At 42.7% G+C, this 23,853-nt stretch overlaps 1 protein-coding gene across 7 annotated transcripts in view; it reads left to right on the top strand.

The window, feature by feature from the left end:
• LOC105683200 (neural cell adhesion molecule 2-like) overlaps positions 1–23,853 on the top strand; it is a 248,404-nt gene that overhangs the window by 129,856 nt on the left and 94,695 nt on the right. For 2 of the 7 annotated variants that reach the window (XM_048660028.1, XM_048660030.1), the window contains one exon: positions 14,442–14,549. The exons of 4 other annotated variants lie outside the window; for them this stretch is intronic. In XM_048660028.1, the coding sequence (XP_048515985.1) occupies positions 14,532–14,549 (18 nt within the window). In that variant the 5' untranslated portion in view covers positions 14,442–14,531. Of the gene's footprint in view, positions 1–5,264; positions 5,282–14,441; positions 14,550–23,853 lie in introns of those variants that run through there. One more of the 7 variants, XM_048660029.1, reaches the window with a different exon arrangement.

Raw genomic sequence — 23,853 nt, 5'->3', positions numbered from 1 at the left:
TGTTGTGATTGCGACTGTTCGTAATGTAACACGATGTCACATTCTGTGATCATGATTTTTCAATTTCTTCGTGAAATTTTATTGCTCCTTTTTTTTTTTCTCAATTATGTGCAGTTCTTCGTCATTATTTTTCGTCTCAACTAACACCAACAATATTCTCGCGGATAGTTCGAGTAATTCATAAGCATGGCGGAGTTGGAGGAACATAAATTTTACAAGTTTTTATAGACTTTGGTCGATAAATTTCTTTTAAAAATACTCGAAAATAATGCCGCAGGCTACGGATAGATTCGGCCCGTGATGCTCTATCGCTACTCGCGCGCGTGTTTTCGTGTGCGTGTAATGTGCATTTATCGGTTCATTGACGAAATGGTGGTTCACCTATACCTACGTACGAATAAGGTAGAAATTCGTTCCGACGAAGCAGAGAATTTTCCGAACATTCCGTTCGCGCGTCTGCAATGGCTATTGGGTATGTACGTGTACTTGCAAATTTAACGCACATTCCAATAACAGCTCTGAAACTTTTTGCATACGATTTCCTGGCCTATGTCGTTCATCTATTATTGTTTCCTCTCGTTTAATGGAAATTTAACGTCCGTATTATACGCGTATAGAACCAGAGCGGGGTTCTCTCGGACGTTCGTTTTCCAGAGAATGTTTATTTCGTTCCATTTTCCGTATCCTTTTTCCTTTTGCCCTTCTCATATACCATTTCTCCGGGTGGGTTTCTTCGCTCTCTCTCCGGTCGCATCTGATTTTTCTTTTTTTCTCTTGATTTTTTTCGATTTTTCTTTTTTTTCCAACTTATTCTCTCCCGTCGCACCCCTCGGTGCCCTCTCCGATCTCACAGCCGCTTTTCCCCGTTCGTTCCCTCTCTGTTTTCTTCCTCCTTATCTCTTTTCTACGTTTCTTTTCCCGTTCGCGGAGGCACACGGAATTGGATTCGGAAGCTCGACCTGCAGGCTTGCCTGTCGCGTAATTCACTCGAAATCTTTTCAGATTTCAAAGACGAGGTAAGGTACGTACGTACACCTCACACCGCGCATACGTCGGCGAGATTAGTTATAGGTACACCTGTATAAATTGGAAAAAAAGAAGAAATGTTGATTTTCGATTACCGATCCGATAATCTATTTTCATTCGTATTTTCTCATTACTCAACCATCATGACGTCGAGACAGTTTGCTTGCCTCGTACGTCCGTACGTACGTAGGTATATCTATCTGTAAACATGTTATTTATTACCTCAAATAATCTACACTGGTTACATACCTATACCTTGCTCCTATTTGTTATACTTATGTACCACCAACGACCAGACTTTTGTAAATAACAAGACGCTGCGTTCGGTGTTTGAAATTCTGATTGAAATATTTACTGTAGTACATACATATAAATATCGCCGTACCTATAATTACTTGGGTAAAACTGAGCTTTTTATTTCAAAATCACGGCTCGGCTGCTGAACCTTCTTTTTAAATGTGTAACATAATAATATACCTGCAGTTTCACAAAGTACATTAATAATCCGTGTAAAGAGTTTGCGGCAATAACAATGGGGTTCGAATGCTATATATCGGCGCTTGTAGTCCTATAGTCTTCATATATATCGAAGCTAATAATATTAAATCAAGTTTATTCCATAATAAAACGGTCTATTTATTTTATTTTGCGTCACGATCAAGCGCCGCGACCGCCACTAGAAGCAGGCGGGGGGACCCGAACCCCCGGCGACAATAGATTGCCTCGCGGAAATTGCCCAGCTGTTTTTTTTTTTTTTTTGTTCATTTATTTATTTATTTTCATTTATTTATCGATAACACGAATCAAAGAAGCACCATTGAACTCGTATCCTGAATGCGTGTCAATGGCGATATAGATTACCTATATGTGTACATAAATAGGAAGAATAAATGAAACGGGGAGCGAATTGAAATCACTAGCTGCACCAGGGGTGGAAGGTACGACGTGGGTGCAACGTTAATTTGCCAAAGTCTTTCTTGTTCTTGCTATTTTTTTTTTTTGCAAATTACTATAGCCTGAAAGCTCACCAGCTTCACTACTCGTTTATTCATATATTTTTCTTACGTTATTCTTGAGGAGTCTTCGAGGCATCTCTCAAGCGAGTTTGGTTCAACGAGTTTGAAAGATATCGTACGTACGCTAACCGGTATTGTTCAGCTCCGTCCGTGCACGATGTATTTTCGAATAATCTTTTTTACGCGTTTCCAGACGACGCACGAATGACGGTTTAATTCAACGTCATTGAAAAAACTCGTTGAAAAGGTTATCCCCCGAACAAAACCCGTTGGTAAAAGCTCTGGTTAGCTCTTAATCTAGCGCGAATCCTCGCGATAATTTATCGCATGGTACGGGCAGGTGTATCTGCAAAGTAGGTAATTCAACCGGTCATTAACTTAACCGCGAATTCACTTGCGCGCTTGATATAATTAACTGGAAACTACAATTTTGTAGGCTACTGCTCCAGTTTCTTTCATTACTGCGATTGTCGCGCTTTCCTGCCGATTACACGTGTACACGTGCGCATTGTTTTACTTACTTGACTATCGCGGTAAAATATCATCGGTGAACGCACGAGAAAGATATTTGCCCAACGTCCGCGCTGACCACATTTATTTTTATTACAACGCCGAAGTTTATCGCCACTTTATGCGGGGCCAGGGCTCGCCTCTATCTTCGGATATCGATTCCTCGTAACTCGTGCATCTCAGAGGTATAGGTAATGTTATGTCGCTTTTGATCTTCGGCAACGATAAACTTATTACTGTCGGTCAAAACATACGCAAACACAACCGCGACCTCCCAGTTGCGATCCAAATCCCTTTTTTTTTTTTTTTAGTTCCAGCAGGTATAACTCTAATGAGTCATGTCCCAAATCCAAACCCCTTACGGAACAGAAACGTATAACGTTCGAAGGTCGTACTTGCTTCGATGGATTATATGGTTATGTAATAGATAATTACAGGTCATAGATACATTCGATGAAAAAAATATACAGAATCGCCTCGTTATTTATCCATCTGCGATAACGACGCGTTAGATTTTTCGAAAAATCGACGAAACTCTGAGTTTTCCCAGTAATTTTCGTTTTTGTCACTCGCTTCCCCCTTCAATCGATTGAAAATGGTCCGTTCATAAAGAAGATTGAAAATCGTTCGTAAATACAGAATCTGTGTAACGCGACGAGCAAAAAGTTGTGCCTCATACCGAAAGTATTGCAATAGCCGAATTTTTATTTTCCTGTATTTCCACGAATTTTTGTTGCGCGAAAAAAATAACGAATAAATGAAAACCATTCGTCACTTGATGGGAAATTCACCGGCATTCGTCAAATTCCAACAAAGCAGACAAATCCGAACGAAAGTCTGAATAAATTTCTCTTCGCAAACGTAGATAAGATCTTGAAAATAATCGGTCCCGATAAAATCCTCCCCTCGAAAAATTACCGTCCTGCTCTGTCCTGTGACTCGGGTGAATTACGTTGTAATAATTGAAGTAGTATTTCGAAGAAAAAAGTTTCCACATTCTGCGACCTTACGTATGTACAGTATATGTATATGTATACGTGCAGAGGCATCCCGAAGTGTCGAGAATTTTCGTAGTCTGAAAAGCGGCGGAAGTTCTTTTTTTTTTTACCTTTTTCTGTTTTTTCCTTTTTTTTTTTTTTTTTTTTACTCCTCTTGGGAGATTTATGCCGTGGAGAAGTTATATAACCAAGAATATAAATTTAAATTCACTGTGTTACCCCTGAAAATTTATACCACCGGTTAGAAAGTTGGTATATACAGATATGTATGTACATATATACGTTGTATGTGCCACTGAAATACGCACAGTCAAATTTCGCACGTTTCAAAAAATCAACTACCTCTGTTTGGTCACCGTATAGGTATACCATTTCATACAGGTTGCGTAGTCTACTGATACTTATTGCTTGGCAAAACTTCGCGGGTGTAATACCTACCTACTTTATTGCTTTCTCCTTTTTCTTTTTACATCGTTTTTTTTTTTTTTTTTTTTGTTCTTTTTCTGATTAATAGCGTCGAACCCCTTCGGGGTTGTAACGGAGGTCCTTTCTCCGTTCGATTCGATATTTTATTCATTTTTTTTTTTTTTATAATAACATCGATTTCAATAGGCTTATAAAAATCGAGCGCATAGAAACGAACGGGATTAATTCTATTCAAAGAACTTTTGCGTCTATGGTTCGAATTGTATTAGATCGTGAAATATAACGAGTGCCTCTTAACAATTCGAACGAATAAGGTTTCCTCTCCATCTTGTTTCTTATGCACTTGTAGGTATGTGTTAAAATTATATGTATGATTTAGTCAATCAAAAATACTTTGGAAGCTCCACAATGACCGGGACCTGTATACTTTTTTCTTATCATTTTGCTTCAAGATATTCTATTGAATGTTTCTATCGAACTTCGTTCTTATTATTTTTCTTCGCAAGATATTCTATCAAACGTTAGGACTGATCGATTAATCACTATACGGTCATAAACTACAACAACGGTGAACACAGTCGCCTTGTTCGTTACTAAACCAGAATTGAAGCAGTTTCTCGATAAGTGGGGTCTTTACGATGAAACTTGATACAAGGACCCCGAGCACATTTTTCTGCGACCTTTTTCTACGCGCGTGCTTCATGAATAGCCGGTGGAACGGTTCGGCAAAAGTTCGTTCCGTTAATACCTCTGTTAGAAGAATAAAATCAGATAAAACGAATGTATGAAAAATAGACGAATACGAAACACGGTGTGTAATAAAAATTCCATGACTATCGGAGTGGCTGCTGATATTTCGGGCGGATGGAGGATCACAGTCGGCAAAATGTTCATACAAATATCGATGATTGACAAGAACGAGGGCAGACGAATGAAAGTTATCGATTATTGGAGCTCGTACGTACGAATGTCGGCGTCGTTTCTCCCTGTAGATAGCTGCAGATTCCGAACTCCCCGTGCCTTGGTCGGAGCTCGAAGCTCGTCCGAAGCGCAGCGCGCACTCGATCCCCCCCGTAGCTTAAGCAGTGATTAACGCTTTGTCGCCCTGCAGCCGTGTAGCTCCAACTTCACTCGTTCGACTCACATACCTGATATTCAGAAGTCTGATACCGATACGCTTCGCTTCGAATACATCGCTCGTAAAAAATCAAGTATCGCGATTCGTTGCGTAGTCTTTTTTCGAATATCCTATGCCTTCGAATACCTTGACGTGATTGAAATCTGACAGCTTCGACGCATGGCCAGGTAGGGAGAGTTTAATTTTCGTAAAAATTCTTCGGATTCTCGTTCCCGGGAAATTCAGTCATTTGTACGGTAGTCGCAATCACGATCATAATTCTTATCAGAGAAATCATTGAGGTGAACCAGTTACAACCATTTGTTATGAAAATTGCATTTTCGAAAAATCCCCCGCAATGATGTACACATTATTATTATTTCAGGTTGTTAGGTACATATTTCTAATATACATATATATAGTTTTGCAAACTAGTTAGACTCGATTATTTGAACAACGACCGTACAAGTAACGGACAGAGCGAACTGTATACGTAGGTATGTTGTGTGTCCGTGTCAGATTTTCCCCCGCCGGATTGATGTTTTGAAGCTCACTCTCCGCTAATTGTAAAGTGACCTTGAAACTGACTTACTTCGTACCTGCCAAACTCGTATGTTTGCATAGCAAACTCTGTCTGATTTCAACATGTACACCCACTACGGCATATACTGGTATCCTATGAACTACGTCGCATACACGCAGAATTCGAGTGCCGATCGTTGTTTGCCCCGGTCGACGGATTCGCGAGTCGTGAACTACACAATAAAAATGTATTTCGATCGTAGTCGGCTTCTGGGTGGTTGTAAGGATGAAGGTGGACTCGAACATGCTGTATTTCAGCGTATTGTATTTCCGGGGCAAAGACGTCGGACTTCAGAGGGCGTGTTACAGTCGGGGAGGCAGCTATTAATTAACTGCACGATACCGAATGCTTTGAATCACGTACCCTGGGGAAATATTTGCTAATTGTTTTAGGCCTGTATACAATTGGTCGAGAACGGGAAGAGGGAAAGAGAGATAAACGTGTGACGGAGAGAGAAATTTACCGAGACGTAACTTTACCACTACCTCGCGCGCCGACTACGCAACTTATGTTCAAGCTACTGATAAAACACTATCACCGATTCCCACAACTTTTCTACATACGTATACGGTACACATACATCAACAAATGTTACGCGCACAAGAGTACAACTGGAATAATTCAAAATATAATCCGAGAGACCTTGTAGCTTCTAAACGTTTCACATAACTTTTACATGTAATACGTCCGATTGCTGTAAAAACTTTGATTGGATTATTCTCGGGTACGAAGTGAAATAATTTCACGATTTTTCTCATCTACTTCCGGTGAATATATGACATTATGATAACAAATAGAAATTTGGGTACACCTTGCTCGTGAACACTTATTATACGTAAAAGGGTAATCACGTTGTAGGGTTTTTTGAAAGCACAATTATGAAAATATTTTAATTACTATCAGCGAGCAGGTCGAACTAATTTTCGGTTGGTCAAGGGGTTCGGCTTTTAATCCTCCCATTATAATTACCGTTATTTTTCTCACGTTTGTATAATATAATTGTTATTTTTTATAGCCTATATATGTATAAGCGGTGGCTGTCGAGATACATTTTTTTCATTTATTTTTGGCATCCGCGCATTTATCATCGATCATCGTTATCGCGTTTTCGGATTAATCTCCATATTAAATAAACTAAGGGACGGACAATAATTGACGAATTAATCATCCTGAAAGTGGCGAAGATGAAAGGTTAATTAAACGAGCGTTTTTCAATTTCGAACATTCCGCGCAAGGATCGAATTGGCGTACGAAGTCAAACGTGAAAGGCGATACGTGAAACGCGAGACGAGGAGTTGGCGGACGACCGCTTTTAATTACATTCGCGTGTAAATGAAATTACCCATTCTGCTCACGACAATGAAGGGACAGCAGGGGGTCCCAGGCAATAGCGGATATCGCGGCGTCGCTGAGTCCTTCTTAACCCCAACTCGTCACCAGAGGGTAACCTGGAACAAATCCTGCAGGGACGTCGCGGTCACTTTATCCAGCTACACACGCTCCTATCCGGGGAGGACAGTGGCGAAAATAAATATTCACCGAACCCATCCCCAACCGATACTGGAGCACTGTCGAGTTACTTGCAATATTCAAATCTAATTTACATTATACATTCATGAGGTACGAGGGTATTTCCTTTTTTTCTTCTCCAAATTTCGCCCCCTTGACCCCACCAAGGGTGAAAAATCTATGTCCGGACAAGTTCCGCAATCGTGTTTGAATTTTATCTCGAATTTCCGTGGTTCGCCTCCATTATATTCCTTATACTTTCTAGTTTCTCGGTCATTTCCAAATTTTTCAAAATCATTCTCTTCTAGCAGCGTGGAAACTATTCGAATTTTTTGAAATCGCTCGGAGCCGTCTGCCGACAAAAAGATATCTCGTTGAAAAAATTTCGAGCAAACACCGTGAATTCGCGTACAGTTTGGAATGAGAATAAAATATGAACGAACAGTCGTCACCGGGCAGTTTCTTGCGGATCACATCTTGGCTTCGGTTCATACTTGATTACAACATTTTTTCCCCCACGTCCGACACACGGGAGACCGGGGTGGCATCGAGAGCTTTTTATCGCGAGCTTCGGGCTCTTCAGCGTCCCCTCAACAATCCCACGAGCTTAAAGACCACCCCAGAAGTAGCGGGGCTTGAACGCCGCCTGCAACGAACGAATCATGAAGTTGCGATGCTAATGTGACGTGTCATTTTTATACGCCCTCTACTTATGCAATTATCATAAGCTCCGGCATCGCCTCAGGCCCTCGCCAGAGTTCGGTCATAATTCAACCTTATTTCATATCCTCTCTCTCCTCTGCTATCGTCACTCTTCTCCCACAGTTGTAAAATTATGTCGCGTGTACCTCCGTAGCGAACCCTCGCTGCCGCTGCTGCGGCTACTTTTTTTTCCTTTGTAAAGGTTTATAAAATCATCGTTCTGAAATAGACGTTCTTGTTGCCTCAAAATCGCATGTCGCGCGACCGATGGCGCTTTTTTTCTCTCTTCGTCGAGAGTCCGCGGTAAAACCGAGTCGCGTACCATGAACCTTTTTTAAAACGCCATAATTGCAACGCAGCGGCAAGACACGGAGCTCTAATCATAGCCGATTGATTTCATCGGTTATTTTCTTCAATGTTCAGATTAAATTTTATTTCGTCGGGATAGTGACTGTTCGATATAACATATGGACCCAAATATGTTACCCGGTAGACATAGCTTCGAGGGTTCCCCCCCCCCCCTCCCGCCCTCCATATCCGATGCTTTGACTGTAAAGCAGGAAAATCTGCTGCATCCGGTAGCTCTGGTATAATTCAATTTCGCTGTGCACCTACCTTGAGTTACGAAGCAGAGTTCCTCTGAAGTCAAAGAGTATTTACATAGAGATCCGGGGACGATAATTCTAGGATCGATAAACCATGGAGTTTCATGGAATATTTTACTTTGACTGCGATTACACCGTTGGACTTTTCCTTGTGAAGTATTTCCTCTCCTCGCTGCTGTTTCAGATGGTTTTCATACGTCGCAAAAACTACGAGAAAATTCAAAAGTTTCTTCCGAATCATACGTCAGGAATCTTTGAATTGAAAGGCCTCGATTATGTAACGTTTTTCCGTAAAAATTTTCAACTTACCGAAAAGAGAGAAATGAACGAATGAATTTGAGCAATTCGGGACGAAAACTATTGAGGGAAAAAATGAGAGATATTCCGAATAATCGAGGTTGCAGACAATTGACTGTAGCGTGGAATTTACCGAACACATTCCACTCGAATATCACTCGTGTATGTACTCATTATCGATTGGAATAGGGGTACGTTTAATCAGGGAATTATAGTTGTTATCGCTAAGAGAACCAATGTACTTTTCAACTACCTATTGTCCGAAGAAAATCTGGCTACACTTTATCAAAATAAAAGAAAATTTCAAATAGGTAATTCGGAATCCGCCGTTTGGGAAAGCCAAATTTATTTAGAATTTGAGATCAGAATTTCAACAAATTCACCGTCAAAGGAAGTAATGGTAGAAAATTGAGTCAGTGTTAAAACCGACTCTTCTTTGATTGTGGATCCGTGGGCTGGTATGTTTTCAGCGTGTTTGATAAATGAATTAAAAAAATTTCTCGAAACCATATAATTGTATTTTATACATTATATATATATATATATATACATGTACGCAGGAAAATCGTATTAAATCGGATGGGTCTTTTCACCCAAACTTTCGAATTTTCCTTTGCCTCGTCCTCCATTATCTTTACCTTGTACGGTTTTTTTCTTTCTCCTTTCTGGCTTTTTATATATTACATTTTTGTTTTCCTCTTTTTCTTTCTAACTGAAATCCGATTTAATTTCATGAACGAACGGAAAGCGGGGGTAAAGTTTTGACGAGCTTTAAACCTTTTTCGTACAAAGTTTGTACCGTCGAAGCAGAATGCCAAAGTTGCGGATACGGGGATCACCTATATAAAACACTAACGTGCCACCGATAATCGATATCTATTGAAACGATATCATGCGCCAATGAGCAGTTTCCGCTTCCTCCAAATCCCCGACCGAGTTCTTCGACTTAAGGGCCGAGTTGCTGGCCACTGTTCTCAAAACTCGGCGGCCTTCCGTCGAACGAGATACCGTACATATCTTCGAGTTGAAGGGCCGAAACTCTGCTAAACCTTCTCGCATTATTCGATCAATTATTTGAACGCCGTCGACGATTCCATCCGGCCGGCTGCAGATTCAGATTAAACAGCGAAAGCGGACGACGATTCGCACAAATACATGAAAGGCTTTTTCATTATTGTCAGTACGATTTCGCCAATATTGCGGCAGGATTGAGCTTGAATCTGATCTTACGAGTGAGAAATTCGACATAATATTCGATACCTTTCCGACGTTAAATATTCACCGGGTATTTTGACACGCTATACACTTTTGCCGTGTTACCTATCGGATCCAACTGAATATGCAGCCCGTATGTTCTTTGTCCGACAAAAGCTTGTTTTGCGCCTGTGCTGAATCGCCCGTTCGACCTCCGGTTGTCGTCAGTATAATGTATCCAAGGCGTCGCGTTTGGCAGAGGGCTCCGATTTTTTGTTTCTGTTTTTTTTCTTCCGATATTTGTATTTTTCTCTTCATAAATTTCCATTTCGAGAACACCGCGCCTGTCGGTGACGAGACGTAATATACTCTCATTTTGCCTGTGCAATTTGTTTTCCGTTAGCAAAGCAAGATTGTCAGATATGCTTTTTTCCAATTTTCGAAACGATTTCGATATAATTGCAGAAAATTTAATTGAAACGTGACACCTATTGAAAGAGGTTACGATTTTTATTTACAATGCGCGTGACGGTGTAGCGTTTTTTTGCTGTTTGTACACGAAAAAATTCATCAAGTTTAATCCGTACAATTTTTATGCGTCGTGTACACAATAACTGAATCCGCATAATTGTCGTGATCGCGAAGGCGAGAAAAAATTCGTTAACATATTTTTAATTAGCGTGTAGCTTCCAATTGGTATTATCTTTTTTTTTTCTTCAATTATTCTCGTTAACCATGAGCACCGCGTATTTTTATTTTCATCGAAACTCGGCCACGAGCTAAAAACATTGCGGAGGGGCTCGAAAGCGGTTCGAGGTCCAAGAAGGGGGGGGAGGAGGGGGGGGGGGGGGACCCTTGCGTTGGCCTGTGGTCTCTGAGCTTGGTACGTCAACAAATCACCTCTTGGAAAGTCGACTTCGACAACCCCCGCGGCGAATCACGAAATGTGTCGCAAAAAGAAGAACACCCGGACTTTTTGATTCCTTTTTTTCCCTAACAGTTCTTCGTCGTCGTTTTTTTTTTTTCCTTGTGCTTTTTCATGTAGGTAACCATTTTTATCACCGCCTTGGATCGTTATAAAAATTTTAACGACGAAGACGAAGGAGAATCTGAATCTGCGGCATCTCCTTAATTGCATAATGAACACAGCTCGAAGTGATTGATGCCGGTGATAGCGAGATCACCGCGAAGAGGGGAACTGCCGCCATTTTAGCTTAAGTTGGTCGTCCCTAATCGGATCGGGTAACCGCGTGACGTAGTCCTTCAGGACTCTGTTGGGCCTCTGTCTCCGTTCCCATTCCTCCCCCCGTTTCGTCTTCTTTCTCTCGCACCCTCGGTCTGAATTGAGGCAAATTATTCGACGCCTTTCAGCCGAACATCTGCAAAGATGCACGGAGCCATCGAGAAAAAGAGTCGACGCTGATTATCCGAAAAGTAGCGGGAGAAGAAATGAAACGAACGAGAGAAAAAAAAAAAAAAAAAATGATGAAAGAAATTGGGAGTCACGATCTCTGCGAGATGAGTCATTTTTACCGATTTGTTGGCGCTACATTTGGGCGGACAGTGACAAGGATAAAGACGGCAGGGAACGGACTTGGAAGACACACTACGGCTGGTATATTATATCCGCTCAGCGTGGAGAACGAAGCGGAGGCAAGACTTTTGAGATATATTGCCACCTCAACAACCTCCTAACAATAATCTATATCTACCCTCTCTCTACGGCCTGGGATCTTGCAAGTTTTCATACCGAAATCCCCGAACTTTACCACCGCCATTGGCAACGACCTTCGCATACAACTTCACCATATCTTACTTACCGGCTAATGCTATATTATACACATAACGTATACGTTCGTACATCCACCATATCTTTGAGCAACGCAGCGTGTATTAAGTGCCACCTAGTTTAACCATCTTCATCTATAGGTGTATAACAATTTCCGGGCACCCACGTATATATATCTGTATAGGCGAGTGCGGTATACGTAGGTATCCACTCGGCCCGAGTAGGAGAGCTTACATAAAATAGGATATTATACGCCTGAATTCGACAGTGCGGGCACACTTTAAACTCATCGTCATTACTACCAGCGAACGCAATTTTACCCGTTGGTGTATGAATTTGTGTAGAGATGTATTTTTTTTTGCTTTTTTTTTGTTTAACCGATAAAATGTTACCTCACCGCGTTGATCGATAGGGTGGTTTTACCGTTGGTTGACTGAAAGATACGTCGCCAGCGTTGACAATCAACATTCGTTGGCTTTCTATTGGCTGCACCATGTTTCCGAAGTGTAAAATATCGCCCCGAGCAATTTGAAATAACGCTCAACGACGTGAAATTCCCAGACCATGGAAACGCAGTTCCATATTAAACATTTAAACGTAATATGTCTATAGAAGCAAAGCGGGTGCATTGAGTCGACGTTTTTATCCCGAAGGAATGATTTTTCAATCAGAAGGGATCGGCAAGTGCCGGTTATTGTTACCGAGCGAATCAATCAAACCAACCGGAGCAGCTAAGGTACGGTATAAATATGCTTTTTGTTGGCGAGCTTAGCAAACAATCCGGCGTTGATAATCACCGTCTAATTATTGCCATAAATCAAAAGCCATGGCGAAACGACAATAATGAAAGTTGAAGATAACCGAAAGGTGCGTTTTGAAGTGACGATTGGAAATTATAGAATTGTTATGAAAAGTGGTGAGGTGAAATCATTGATCGAGAGTCAACCTGGAATGCCTCAATTGTGTACATACTGAATGTTTTATGGGACAGCAGCGTTCTCCCTATAATCACTCTCAAATTACGATAGTGCGTTATTCGGAATATACCCGAGACAGAGATAGTCTCAAATTGTTCACAGCTCTCAGGTGGCAATTAGTCGCTAGTCGATCAACGTTAGAGTGAGAATTTTAATGTCACCTCCCACAAATGATGACATTCTATCACTGTCCATCGAACGGCCTATCGTTACCGCCCGCGCGACCGATAACATGGACAACGCGGTTGATTCGGTTGAGAACAATTTTTTATTCCTTCTTTATTTTACGATCAATGTTTCGGAGCAGCCATAACTTTCCCCTCCCTCGTTTTCAACACGACAAAACCGTGGGTGATATTTTTGTCAAATTGAAGAATTTCATTTCCAAGCATGCTAATATGCACATAAGTGTTCTGCAACACGAATGAGTAGCACCCGTTAATGATCGCTTATCGTTAAATCGGATAATGCGCGGAGCATCGGGAGAGCGTAATCATCCAACGATAAAAGATCGAATTTTCGGGTTGCACATTCCGCTCGAATTGGATGTAGAAATTCCCCAGTTTCCTGATTCTATCAATTTCTCGAGGATACACCCCTTCTGGTTTTCGGTCCTCGAACCTCTCAGAGACCACGTTACTTCGACGCGTATAACTTTCGAAAACTGTGGCGAGAAAGAAATATGTATCATTATAACGAGCACCCTCGCGTCGAGGAGACCAAAAATTCCATACAGCTACTTTCCTCTTTCATTCTTGCGCCGTGAATCGGGAATGATCCGGTGCGATAGGTTCGGAGTTGACGAAGTACCGAAGTTTGCGGAAACGCGCGACGCGACGGTTGATTGCGAGGTTCCAATGACCTTTGAAACCACCAGGTTCAATCGTGATGTAGCGGCTCTGTAGGTGGAGTAAGAGAAAATACCTCGTTTGTTATTGGAATCTGTATAGGTATACGTGTACAGAGCTCGACTCGATTTGTGTTGCCGCCGTTGCAGTTGTGGAAAATATTGCACCACCGTGAAAGCGGCGGTTCGCAAGTGGGGCAGCCAACCGCTAGACGTCACGTTCGCGCTATAATTCGTGGAAATTAAATTCAACCGAAACATACCGATTGCGTATTCATTGTGCGATTTTGTAAACGAATATGCGCCGTAGACGGCTTATACGTACAAAATATTTCACCGCAGTTTTCCGGAAATTATTTGCCGAAAAATAGAAACGTGTCTTGACAAACCGCGCGCCCCAAATGAAATCGCGACCGGATTATACCGGGGGGTTTCGAAGGGCGCGTCGCGATCCTCCGCCGATTACGCGATCGGCGGATCTCTCTACGATAGTCATCGACGATACTGTAAGTGCGACGCCATTTTTCGAATATCGCCGAGATCCGCAGTGCAGTTAATCCCAGTACGTCTCGCCAGCGATTTTTCAACGCTTTTCCGCAGCTGCAACATCGAGGTCGTCACGCGACCGCGGCACGACGCCATACCCTCGTACACACGTGAGCCGATTGAATCGAACAATTTTGTTTCTTTTCAAACTGACGTAGTATAATGCAACTCGTCTTACGAAGGAAGAAGCTCACCGTAAGCTCATTATTACAATTGTAGGAAATCCGGAGAGCCCCGTATCTCGTCTACAATGAAACGAAAAAAAAAAAAAAAACCCTTCAAATTTAATGATTTTTCAGAATTGACGACGCGTCGAGGTAACCGAAGGTCCCCGAAGTACCCCCTGAAAGGAGAGCACGAACGACGGTGAGATAACTACCTGCGAAAAAATGGATTATTGCAAGGGGGTAAGTTTCGAAAACCGGCCTTTCGTTCATTTTATAATGTTTTCACACCCCTTCGCGAATGCGCTATAAATTTGAAAACGCGATCTCGATGACGCTCGATCGTGTAATAATTATTTCGGCAAAGTGTCTTTCCCTCCTACTCCTCCTCAACTGTTCCATTGGTTATATCTTATTGTTGGGCACATAACCGCGGAGACAAGTACCCATCGCCTATATAACCCCGGAGAGACGTGAACCAATTACCATCAAGGTCACCGGTGAGAGGGAAACCCGAGGTCTCACCCCCTTCTACCGTTGCACGAGTCAGGTCGCAGGTATAGCAGATATTCCGGGACTCCCCGACGGGATGAACCCCGTAATTGGTCTTCCTCTCTGTATATGACCACGGTTCGCTAATGGGCGGAAGTACCTCGAAACGCGGCCAATGTTCGCCACACCGCACAACCAGAATCTTTCATCACCCGATCAATTTCGAATAACTTTACAAAATCATTGTCAAATATATCCGACTTTTTCGTTTTTTTTTTTTTGTTGTTATTCTATCGTGATCAGGTCACTCGCTCATATCGTGCGAGGATCTCCTTCATAAAATTCAAGACTTTTCTTCGATTATCGAGATTTCTAATCTCAAGTCCCTTCTCCGATCGAACGAATACAATTTCCTGAAAGTGCGGCTTACTATTGTTTCGGAAGAAAGATAAAAGTTTCAAATCGTTCGCGTGCGATCAATTTTTCCGCGGTATACCGGGCCAATAAACGAGCGGCGACTCGAAGCTATCCAGTTTCGGTCTGGTTTTTTTTTTTTTTTTTTGTTCACTCCTGTCGTTACTTTTCACGCTGTTGGTTTTTGTTTTTGTTTTTTTTTTGTTCTCGTGTTTTTTCCTTTCTTTTCGGTGGTGTAAAACACGTCCCGCGTAACGTTGTCGGCACGATCATGCAGCGGAACGGTGTATACCCCGTTATAATGTATGGGTAGCATCGCGCGACTATAATACCGGTAGTCCATACGATAAATTGGTGAGAGTGTGATAACCGAGAAACTATGTGTGTCGCGTGATGTAGTACCCGGTCCGCGAAAGCGGCTGCGGCTTGTTGTCCACCGCTATATAATGCCGGGAAATTTATCTCACATTTTGAAGTGATTCAGGTAAGATCCAGAGTGGATTAACTACTGTACCCGATGGCACACCGGCGCTGCTTCCGTTGCGCTTCTATCGGTGGACTACGCTCCAAGCGGGATGTGGAGATGTGCAGTTTGGGTAATTAATGTCCCATTCGGGAACGCTGTAGATCGAATACGATGTGTCCGAAATGTTGAGCTTGTTAGAAACGAGATGCTCGGACAACCTTTAGCGACGGCATAACGCTGAGGAAGGGGATGAAATATTCAACCGCATTCCACCGAACCTCGTACGCCATGCAGATGCCGGCTATGCGATGCTCGTCTCTGTTATTGTACGTACGCGACGATGCACGTGTCGATGCATATTTTCGCAAATATTTTAGTTTAACTCTGGCCCAGCAGAAACGAAAGTTCGCCGACGTTTTCCTGCCTGCACGCCGAAACCAGTTCCAATCAGTACCCGTGCAGATTATAGATTTACAGAAATAAAAATGACCATTCGAATCCGGGAGGCATATGTGAGGCATTTTTTTTTTTTTCAAATCCTTCGAAATTCTACGACGTTATTCGAAACTTTGGAAATTTTTGGAACCAAGTGACCACTCAAAAATAACCGAACAATCAGATACGTACGATTGAAAAATTTCTCGAATTCTTACTGAAAATCTTTGGAATTTATTGGTTCGAAAATTTGTGGACATTAATAATTCTATGACATGTTCTCGGAACGTTACAAATAATTTTCGGAATAAGGTAAACAGCTCGGAAATTTCGAAATCACGAAATCTGGTGTGCGGCGTGGTTATATGAACGTTAAATCCCTAACGGAAACACCGCGTACGATCCGGATAAAATTACCATGTATCAGGAATCGGTAAATCCGGAAACTGGAAGGTGAATATAATATGCTACCTGATTCTCCGCAATGCAGCCATACAGATATATCGAACGGTATAAATAGTTCAGCTATATCTACGATATAGCTGAACGGCGATATCAGTTATTATTAACCACGGCAAAGATCATTGCAGCGGGGGTTTAATCTCGTCGTTGAATATCGCCGGTATTACCGGGCGGTGCGCTCTGATTTTGATGAGGCAATTAAGTACTCGAAGATAATAAAAGTAAAGCCAATAATGAGGGTCTCAAGGGAGTGCAGCTCTTCGAAGATACCTAAATATAACGACGTTTCGAAATTCCAACGATCCGAACCGGAGGCCATCCTCTGGGGGCTCTGGATATAACGCCGTATACATTCGAAGTAAAACGGGCGCGAAATTCATTTCCGATGTAAAAGCTACGATCTTACTTGCTCAGGATTCACGGGTAAATGCGTGCTAGTCATATTATTTGTTTTCTCGTACGTTTGACGGATTCCGTGTTTTCTCTCCTTGGCAATGTCGAGCGAGTTCATCCCTCGAGCCTTCGATACGTCGATCACTAGGTCAGAAACAGATGTCAAGCGTCAAAAACAAACGTGGGCGGTCAGGGGTGGCGGAGCGGCGGTGACGGTAGCTCCGAGGGACAGAATTCAGCGACCGAAGTAGAAATCACGTCGTATTTGTACTTATCCGTCCGGATTCCGGGGGCAGGAGATGATAATAATCACGTCAGAGTCACGTTCAAACACTGTGAGAATCCGGACGGTCGGGTATACCTCTTCGTCGATAGCGAAATCATTTTTTATCCAGATACGTGTGGATGCGTATCGATCCAAAGACGCGGTGCAGTAGCGGCAGCTGTTACGAAGCGATTACGACAAAACGGAACAACGGCGGACAGATTTCGCCGCATCGGTTAGTAGTTCGCGCGGGCTCGTCCCCGGAAAATAGAGATCAAGTCGTCAGCGTTACTTCCGTCGGCGAATCCTCCCAGGAAATTGTTCTTATCTCTTGATCCCTCAAGAGTTCACCCATCGAGTCTATCAGCCACCCACCTTTTTCTTCCTCCGCCAGCCTCTCTTCGCCGTCTTCTATTCGTCCCAAACCGCGTTCAATGTTTCCCCTACGGGCGGTTTGGTAATCCTCCGCTGACCGTAAGGACAAGTTTCGCGGTCCCCGTTTCCGCCCCCCCCCCCCCCCCCCCCCCCCCGCTAACACTAACCTATGCGAGGAGCGCGAAATATGCTCTCTGAAATATGGAAAATACGACTAGGACCGGAAGAGGCTTTCGATGAAAGCAAAACGACGAAAAATTGAAAATAACAATTCTCACGTTCTTTTGAGCGAGTTGTGTTGGCCACGTAACATTGGAATAATAATTGTTACTCGTTCCGATTTTGAACGTCCAAATCCCACTTTACGCCCCCCGGATTTCTATCAACGCTACTTTCAACAATCACGCCAACATATTTTCGAAAGATCTTTCGAAAAATTTCGCAACACCCCACCATGGGGATTCTCAAAGCGCTCGAGAACCCCTCGCGTTCTAATTCATCGGATCAGTTTTCTCCCCTCTCCAGTTTATTTGTATATACCTATCACTACCAATTGATTTTTTTACTTCTTCTTCGCACAGGTATTCGCGCTCTGATCAGTATCCGATATGAAATCCTACTCGTGGTAAACCTGGAGGGAGTCGCCAAATATCCGATTGTGGGAATAAATGAATTATTCGATTTACAGACGGGAATATTCGCCGGTGTGTACAACACGAAGGATTTCGTGATATTCTAGAGAAAAAAATTCGAAAAAGCTGGTTATTGAATTACTATTCGACAAACGAAACGAAACAAAGAGATGTTTCGGTACACATAGGATTGATTAAGCACGGTGTTCCACCGGAGCGCAGAGTGTAGGCGTAGGAACGAAACCGCGCGATATAGTTTCCCTGAGAGATTTTCTTTTTTCGTTATCATAATTTTTTTGCATTCCTTTGTCTCTCTTCGGAGAAAGTAGTTACCGCTACGTGGGTGAAATTCGGTCCTGGTGTTGAAAAAATACCTCTTTTAACGCTCGGAATGGGGATTTTTTTTTTTTTTTTTCGCCTCCAGCTAGGTATTGAATTAATGAATCTATATAATATACGCATATTTATCAATTACTCTCTCGATGGTGGAAAAGTTTTGAATTACATCGATCGGAATAATCACCTGCGTGTTCATAAAACTTTGTATCCCTGTGGGCAGAGTCCCCAGGGGAGATATGTGTCTTTCAAATCGTGTACGAACAAACAAATATCGTGAGCGCGTGGAGTGTATTCGCGAATTTGATAATACGACGTGTGAGAATAATTCATGGATTTCGCTTTTCGAAACTCCTTTAGTCGTAAGTCCATTTTCCTTTAATTGACAGCAGCCACGACGGGAATTATATTTCGCCTCCCCTCTCTCTCCATGGAATATAACGAAAGAAAATATAAACAATGCCGGTATCGATGTTCGAATACTTGAAATAATATGACGTATTTTCCGAGGCAGAAATTTAGGAATTTATCGATCGTACCTCCGCGGTGTGGTTTTTAACAAAATCGAAATAACCGAACAAGTTCGTGCCGATACAACTCGACGTGATTTCGCACTCGTGGGGTCAGTTACATCCGATTAAAATTATATATGGCGAAATGCAATTCATCAGCACGATTCTCTTAAGCTCTCACCGGTAGGTACAAATTCTAATGATCCGATACGCGGATATCGACCATTTCAAATGCAGGCTAATCGTATTATTTAACCTGACCTACGTTGTACGTCGAGTACAATTAAAGAAAAACATTTTTCTCTCTATTCATTCGTCGCTCTAATCCAAACGATATTAGATGATATTGAATGAATAAGGTTACGATCAACCGTCGACAGCTTTTACGTAATTTTCAAGTAAATGTGAAGTGGAAATAAAATGACATCTAATTATTTTGCTCTCCACGAGGCTCGATGGCGATCGAAAGCAATTTTAATTTTTTCAATCATCCAGCACTTATCACATAATTTCCATTTTACTTGGTCCCGAGCGCGTTGATCGTTCGGTTGGAGACGCGCTTATATTCGGACAACTTCGGTTGGCGTTGGTATTATATTTAAATCAAATATTTACAGAGCGAATATTCGAAATTCGATTCAGTTTACGCCAGGGGCCAATCCCCCGTCGCCCCGTCGCCCCTTCATCCCTCGTCGATATCGCCTTAAATCGGGATGGAATATGTACCGAGCGAGACAAATGCTGGAAAATTGAAACGATCGTCGATCGCGGCAGCTAATAAGGATTCCCCAAAGGCCAAGGCGACGCGTCGCGACGCTACCAACCTTTCCTAACCGTTGCTGACCATCCCTTCGAAAAACCAATAGCGTATCTAGCTATTTCTTGGCTCGACTATACAACGCGGCAACGGCACTATCAAAGATTTTCAAATCCTCGCGTCTTTTTCACTCCCTCGCGACTTCGGAACGTCAAAGGTCCGGGGAAAAGACCTCCCACGACCCGGTTTGATCGCGTACCCTGCAGTCCCGGAAAATCCCCGACTCCGAAAGGTGGTCCGGGTAAAGCTGAACAAAATTCACCATTTCATTCTCACGTTGGATGATATAGATTGTGTAATTCGTCGGGGGTGCGTCGCACCCGTATACCCATGTAGACATACGCAACACATTCAGACGTCCGTACATAAATATATCCTCGGCGTCGCGACGCCCACGCAAACCTTTTACGATTGTTTATCGGCGACACGGTGGCAATTAATTGTTCAGTCAATTAGGACGCATAACGGGGTGGAATTTCCCCCCCGTTTCCAACTCTCAGCCCTCGCCCACGAGCGTTGGTACGAGGTGAGCTCTCCTCCCGCTATAATTTCCCCAGATGTCTGGAGACATTCCGCAACCTTACCAGTTCTCGACGATTGAATTCCCATTTCTATTTTCAGAATGCCTCGTACCGGCTCGGAGAGATTCTATGAAAGTTTACAGTACGCATACAACTACGATCACTCGATACACGCGGAGAATACAATTCGCGAATGGATTTTCATATTTTTATACGGAAACATACTTTTCCAGGCGGTCAGTGGATGTAAAATTTTGCAAAGAATCCGTTCGACCGACTACTATCCATAATTAATGGCGCGATTGGAAAGTGCATAGATCAAAATCGAACGGAATTGCAAACATTTCAGTTATATTGCACTCCATAAATCATGAACGAGAGTCGTGTTCGATATAATATTCCATGAGTACGTGTGTACCCGTGCATAGCTTTGTAATTGTATTACATTGGATTGCGGCAAAAGCACCCATTTGACATTCGATCTTTGAAAAATGCACTTCAAGTAGTACGCGCGTTATTATACATAAATATTCGAACCTCGTAGGTATATATGACTTTGTTCGACAAATTGCCAATTTTACCCGCGTTACCAGGTCTGAACTCATTTCAATTCTTTTTTTTTTTTTTTTTTCTTCCCTTACGTTTATCGAGCAAACAGCTAACGTACACACCCGTGACATTTTCACATAATTTTCGGACCTTCCCACACCATTTTACCCTCTCACTTTGTCAGTGAGGCATAACTCGTTCTACATATCAGACGGGTTAATCAGGTTTGTGCGGAACTTTAGGCTAATTACCGCCTTATCGTACAAATCCCTACCCATTAAAGCCTATTGTTCGCGGACAACGCGTGAATTGGCTCCGGAAACGTAAATATCTCTAACCTTTTCCACCGTAAATCTTCCCCGACATACACAACCCTTTACCTATATGAAGGGTGGACGTTGCTCCGCACGCAGGTAAAGCCGTTTCGTACAAATTACGTACACGTAGTACCTACGTACGGGCGGAAGGATATGGACGTTTATGTTACAAATGTGCGGGTAGTACACGCGAAGGTGAGCGGCTGGATGTGGGAGGTGGCGGGGAATTCAGGTGACCTTGGGACGATTTTTGTTCGGGGTAATGTGGCCACGGGATGGTATAATACCTCCGATACAGCTGCCCTTTTCGCCCCTCCTCCTTTTTTTTTTCATCTTATTCCCCTTATTCTCAGTCTCGTTTTTAGTATCTTCATCCCTCTACGGGATTCCATCGCTTCTCTCCGGTTTACCTGACCGTTCGATGGGCGGCGCGAGGGGGGGGGCCACGAGCCACATATTGACCAAAGTTTAAGGGCTATTGTGCACTGATAAGGAAGACCGGGAGCCCCAAGGAAATTGGTTTGCATAAATTCAACCCTTCGCACAGGGCAAGAAACGGGTAAATTCAATTTTGCCTCGCGCCCGAAGTTTGCGTTGTGTATTTATAGTGGTTATGGGATTTCTAATAAGCCGCCCGGGGGTATAGGCTACAAAGGCAAAATTCTGAGAAATCAATTACTTTACCTATTTCGTGAGGGAATTTGAATTTATCGAACCAATCAACCCAGCTCATCCACATCACCCGCGCTCCAATTCATGATACGAGCGGTCTCAAATTCATATCTAGTTGCGAGTTCGGCACAGCGAGTTTTACGCGGATCGTAGTTACAGACAATTTTACTTCAATTAGCGTTCTCGAGTGGGCAACACACCACCGCCCCTTCGATTATATCTGAAAACGTATAAGCGCGGGCTGGTTGAGTGAGGCCAAGTGTGCGTATTATCTACCTATACAGGTCGTTCAGACTTTGATCTCGTCACTTTTAACGGTAGATATCATACATAATTACACCTGGCACCAATTATAACCCGCTGTTCCAAACGCGATATCCTTCCAATTAAGACGAATTACCCAACTTCCGTTACATCGATTTCTAATATCTTTACTCGCGATGAAAAAATACTATCGCTTTACCCAATCTCACTGCTAATGTAACGTAAAAAAACATCACCTATGCGAGCTTAGTGATTCGGGCGTAAAAAAGGTGAATATCCTTTAACATTTGTAACACGCACGGGAGGGTGAAAATACAGTTATCAGAGTCTATAGGCTTGTCGAGTTGCATGTTTCTATATCTGTACACTTATGCCGAAAAGGTAAAGAGGATCAATGGTAAAAGAGATTTGGAGAGCTTTGAATTCACTCGTGGTTCCTGAATGACAACAGATATCGAGACTGAAGTGGTGCGCACCTCTAGTTTCCTCGTACAGCGTCTGACGAATGTCAACATTGCATGAAGAATTTCTCAAATTTAAAAACAACGACGTGCGTAGCTGAAGATATTTATTATATTCATCTTGCGATGACAAAATTTTGATGCTCTTATATTCATGAAGAGGCCTGTGAGTGGGCGTCGAAAAGATGAAAAAAAAGCGGTACTCTCCCGTCGGCGCCCGGTGGCGCGAAAATGGTACCTTTGCGTCATAGGGTTTGCAACGGACAGATACGGACTCGCTACGTGAATCGAATAAGAGTTTGAATTGAAAACAAGCTGAAAAACGTCGCTTTTTCATGTGGAGGTTGGAGGAGGTACGAGGTACCCTTAACGCCGCGGTCGATTGTCTTTTGCCAGGAATTACGAACGATCGTCGCACTTTATCTTGTATTTTTACGCCGTTATATACTTTTGTTTCAGACGATTTCTTGTCTCTAAAGATTTTTTCTGATCTCTCCGCCTTTTCTTTTTTTTTTTTTTTCTTTCTTTTCATCTTATTTCATTCCCCTTTTCTTTCCTTCTCCGAAGCGCGCCAGGGATGCCAATTTTCCATGTATTTCGTTCCCCAAGCGCGTAAACGGCGAACTTTTGTCAGCGGGAGCAGCCAGCCTGCACGTGGTTTTAACACCGATCGCACTTATTGTCTCGCTTCAATCTCGTCCGTTTCTTCGGTGCCGGTTTTACCGTACCTGTATGGGGCAAATCGATTTCACTATCGATCGACCATCGTATACGACTTCGCCGAACCGTGAAGAAAATCCAGAACGGTGCGACAAAAATTTCCATACTTGATTATCGCAAAAAAGTTCGTTCCCACGAATGAAACGATGTTTAATGTATGGATTTTCAAAAGTTAGACAGGTCGACGTGAAAGGATGAATCACGAAGTGGATATCGGTCCGATTACAAATTTCAAACTCTCTTTTCGCTTGTATTTGATTTCAGGAAGAAATCCAACTAGTCGAAGGCTAACCAGAGGCTTGGTTCATGGGTGAATAATCGCTTTCGTACTTATCTCGAGGTGATTTTGAAATTCGTTTTCGCCCATTACCTGCACCGTCGACACCAATTATTTTGAGTAGTACCAATCGAATCCCGATAGCGACCGCACACCGACGGTTTCAT

This window comes from Athalia rosae, chromosome 1 (genome assembly GCF_917208135.1).
Source record: "Athalia rosae chromosome 1, iyAthRosa1.1, whole genome shotgun sequence".
Taxonomy (NCBI): Eukaryota; Metazoa; Arthropoda; class Insecta; order Hymenoptera; family Athaliidae; genus Athalia; species Athalia rosae.
The sequence above is the reverse complement of the archived record's forward strand: the minus strand, read 5'-3'. Positions and strand labels throughout refer to the sequence as shown.